The 4,255-nt window shown below is 38.6% G+C and overlaps 1 protein-coding gene across 1 annotated transcript; it reads right to left on the reverse strand.

Annotated features, from left to right (window-relative positions):
* Window positions 1-1,331: 1,331 nt before the first annotated feature.
* On the reverse strand, window positions 1,332-2,270 carry LOC142838607 (olfactory receptor 6C74-like). Its single transcript, XM_075954128.1, has one exon. The coding sequence runs from the start codon at window positions 2,268-2,270 to the stop codon at window positions 1,332-1,334; it is 939 nt and encodes a 312-aa protein (XP_075810243.1).
* Between the last annotated feature and the right edge of the window lie 1,985 nt (window positions 2,271-4,255).

A 4,255-nucleotide genomic window follows, 5' to 3' on the forward strand; every position in this document is an offset into this window, starting at 1 on the left:
TTTGTCTACAACGTTAGACTGTAGTATGCCTCATTCTTTCAGATCCACAAATCCTAGTTCCAACAGAGAAGATCTGGTTGGGCTGGCTGAAAATTTACAACTAACCAATAAATCTAACAACATTATCTTTGAGATATGCTTAGAATTATTTGTAAATTATAACTGTAACTTTAGTCTTAAAACTAAATATTTTCCATAAAATGTTTACAACTACAGTTATGGATATATAATATTCAAAGATTAATATATACATTTACAGATGAAGAATACAATGGTGGATAAAACCTGCTATGCTTTTCTATAATTAAAATTACTTTAATTAAAAATAAAGAAATTTTTTCCATGTTACTATGTGTGTAAGGGAGAAAACTGTAATGACTTTGATGGTGATCTGAAAACAATTTGTGGGAGTTGCTTTGTTCTTCTAATTTGTGGGTCTAGGGACACAATACACGTTGTCAGAGTTGGCTACAAGGGCCTTTTCCTGCTAAGCCACCCCATTGGCTTTTAGCTTCTTCAAATAAAACAATAAAATATGCATGAAAATTAAAAGAAAATAAATAAAAATTCATATTAAATAATAGTTTTAATATGCTGATGGTAAATTATCACAAATATAGAGTAGTGTTATAAACTTCCTATCAAATAATGCATCAAATACAACAAATGTGGAACATTATTTCATAGCCTTGACCAACTTGAAAGAAAAATTCACTTTGTTTTTTAGGTTTTTTCCATAGTTGGTGGAACTGGGCATCAAAACCAGCCCTTTGTGTTGAGAATCCCTCTACCATTGAGCCAGTCTCTAAGTCAGGATGAATTTTTAGAAGACAGAAGACACATTTAAAAAATATGTTCAGCCAAGCAGTAATGGCACACACCTTTAGTCCCTGCACTTGGAAGGCAGAAGCAGGCAAACTCTGTGAGTTTGATGAGTTCACGTTCAGCCTGGTCTCCAAGAACTAGTTCTAGGACAGGCTACAAAGTTGCAGAGAAACCCTGTCTCAAAAAATCAATAATAATAATAATATAAAATGAAACGTTCAATATCTCTCAGATATCACTGAGACAAAAGAGGACTTTCAGGAACAAGATCTTTGGATTCAAAATATTAGCTTATTATTTAACACAGTAGTAGTGTGCTGACCTCTAAGACTGAGGGCATGTTTGGTTAATTACCTGCTTCCTGCACTCATAAAATTTACTTCTAAAGAACAAAAATGCTTTTTAGATGGGACAATAAATAACGAAATACTGAGAGGAAAATGAAGAGACTTATGAACTACAGGTATTTTTTAAGTCTCCTTTCTTTATATAGTGAAATGGTATTGTCATTTCTTTGAGAAAGATGCAATCCTGTGTATTGTATTAACGAATGCAGTTTTCACTTGTTGATTCCTCAAGGTGTAGATAAAAGGATTCAGAAGTGGAGCCACTGAGGTGTTGAGCACAGCAATTCCCTTGGAAATAGATACTCTCTGCTTGATTGAAGGTTTAGCATACATGAAGATGCAGCTGCCATACGAGAGGGATATCACAATCATGTGAGAAGAACACGTAGAGAAAGCCTTCTTCCTCTGGCTGGTTGAAGGGATTTTTAGAATCGTCTTGGCAATGTAGGTGTAGGAAATTATCACCATTAACAATGTGAGAAAGAGTGTCACCAAAGCCGAGACAAAGCCCATCGTCTCCAGGAGCTGCGTGTCTGTGCAGGAAAGCTGCATGAGTGGGGTGGTGTCACAGTAGAAATGATCAATGATGTTGGAAGCACAGTAGTCAAGATTCAAGCCTAACAGGAGTGGTGGAAAGATGACAAGGAAGCCAGCAATCCAACAACTGAGGACCAACAGCAGACAGACTTTATTGTTCATGATGGTCATGTAGTGCAGGGGCTTGCAGATGGCCACATAGCGGTCATAGGACATGGCTGCCAGCAAGTAAAATTCTGATGCTCCAAATAGGAAAGCAAAAAATACTTGAGTGAAACAACTGCTGTAAGGAATGGTTTTGTCCCCTGATGCCAAAGTAGCCAGCAATTTGGGGATGCATGTGGTAGTGTAGGAAATCTCTAGGAAGGAAAAGTTCCGAAGGAAAAAATACATGGGGGTCTTCAGGTGAGCATCCACCAGGGTGAGTGTGATGATGGTCAGATTGCCTGTGATGCTGAGCAGATAGGTAAGAAGCAGGAAGATGAATAAGACAACTTTCCACAGCGGGTCATCTGTCAAACCTGCTAGGATGAAAAATGTCACCTTTGTGTGGTTCTTCATTGTGGTCCTCTGGCTGTTAGCTGGTCTAAGTGGACAAGAGAGAGGAGAGAGGTTATGACCCCAGAAGTATGCTAGTGATAAGCAGTGTTGAAGTACCATTGTAGTTGAGAAGACAAGGGTTCAGACAGCAAACAGTGCTCATCAATGATCTAAAGAGAGCTGCGCAAAAGAAACAGTAGCTTATAGCTTTATGGCATCTGGACAGAAAGCAGAATAATAATAATTAATTTTAAGCTATAACAATTTATCTGACAGTGTTTTGTGCTCTTCTCTCTTAAGAAAATGATTCTTTAGGATATAAAGCCACTGTAATACAAAAAATTGTTTTTTTTCCTGCATACATAGCAGTTAGGATGGCAAGTCATATTTTCTGCTCAATTAAAGAAGTTTAATTACATACAATAGTAAATGTTTTCAAAGAAATCAGTGAAAGTATTTCCTTGAAACATGCAGTCTATATTGAGACACAGGTGAGGGGAGAAAGGAGAGAGAGTGATGTGTGTGTGTGTGTGTGTGTGTGTGTGTGTGTGTGTGTGAGAGAGAGAGAGAGAGAGAGAGAGAGAGAGAGAGAGAGAGAGAGAGAAAGAGGAAGAGAAAAAGAAAGAGAGAGACAATGGGGGTTGATATACACCTAGACCTAACATGTCAGTTTACGCAGCTCATGTGCTGAAATGTCTGATTTCCTTCTCACTACTTTTTTTTTTGATAGTTTTTTTTATTTTATTTAATTTATTTATTTATTTATTTATTAAAGATTTCTGTCTCTTCCCCACCGCCGCCTCCCATTTCCCTCCCCCTCCCCCAATTAAGTCTCCCCCCAGCCCGAAAAGCAATCAGGGTTCCCTGTCCTGTGGGAAGTCCAAGGAACCCCCACCTCCATCCAGGTCTAGTAAGTTGAGCATCCAACCTGCCTAGGCTCCCACAAAGCCAGTGCGTGCAGTAGGATCAGAAACCCATTGCCATTGTTCTTGAGTTCTCAGTAGTCCTCATTGTCCGCTATGTTCAGAGAGTCCGGTTTTATCCCAGGCTTTTCCAGACCCAGGCCAGCTGGCCTTGGTGAGTTCCCAATAGAACATCCCCATTGTTTCAGTGTGTGGGTGCACCCCTCGCGGTCCTGAGTTCCATGCTCGTGCTCTCTCTCCTTCTGCTCCTGATTTTATAAAATCGATCCAGTTTCAAAATGTAAAAGTCAATTGTTGAAGTTCTTATTTTTTTTTCTTTTTCAGTTTTTGAGACAGGGTTTCGCTTGTAGCTTTGGAGCTTATCCTGGAACTACTTCTTGTAGTCCAGGCTGGCCTCAAACTCACAGAGATCCCCCTGACTCTGCCTCCTGAGTGCTGGGATAAAAGGCATGTGCCATTACTGCTAATCTTGGAGTAAATTTTCTTTACACTTTCTATTACTCTGTCCATTGCTTTGATTTCTGTTGTCACCTTATGTTTTATTGACCTTCTATTCCAATACCACTTCATTAGGAACAGTTAGATATTTTTAGGGTTTGAAGTAAGACATTGCAATTATTAATTATTTTTTATTTGTGTGTGAGAGACAAAGACTCACTATGTAGCCCTGGGTGTCCTGGAACTCACTATGTAGATCTGGGTGGCCTCAGATGCACAGGGATCTGCAGGCCTCTGCATGTTGGGGCAGGGATTAAACATTTAGCACATCACACCTGTCCTCCATTGTGGTTTCTTATGCTTCAAGTGACAAAAAAATGAATCTAGACATGTGAATACAATTCTAGAAAGTTGTATGAGCCTGGAGGATGAAAGCTGTTTAAAAATCGAGGTGTAGGGATTTTAGAGATAGGGAGATGAGCTTGAAGAGAAACGTCTTTCAATGTTAAATAAATATAAATCAGTAAGTAGTTAAAGCAAGTGCAATTTTAAAAATATTCAATTTTTCTTTATCTATTGCTTACATTTTTCTGATTTATTTATGAAGAGATTGGCAATATGAATACACAACCTGCAAAAGTATAA

The sequence above is a fragment of the Microtus pennsylvanicus genome, chromosome 20, assembly GCF_037038515.1.
Source record: "Microtus pennsylvanicus isolate mMicPen1 chromosome 20, mMicPen1.hap1, whole genome shotgun sequence".
Taxonomy (NCBI): Eukaryota; Metazoa; Chordata; class Mammalia; order Rodentia; family Cricetidae; genus Microtus; species Microtus pennsylvanicus.

Bases quoted from the DNA above. Each gene is read 5' to 3' on its own strand.
- LOC142838607 (XM_075954128.1), bottom strand. From the start codon at position 2,270: ATGAAGAACCACACAAAGGTGACATTTTTCATCCTAGCAGGTTTGACA.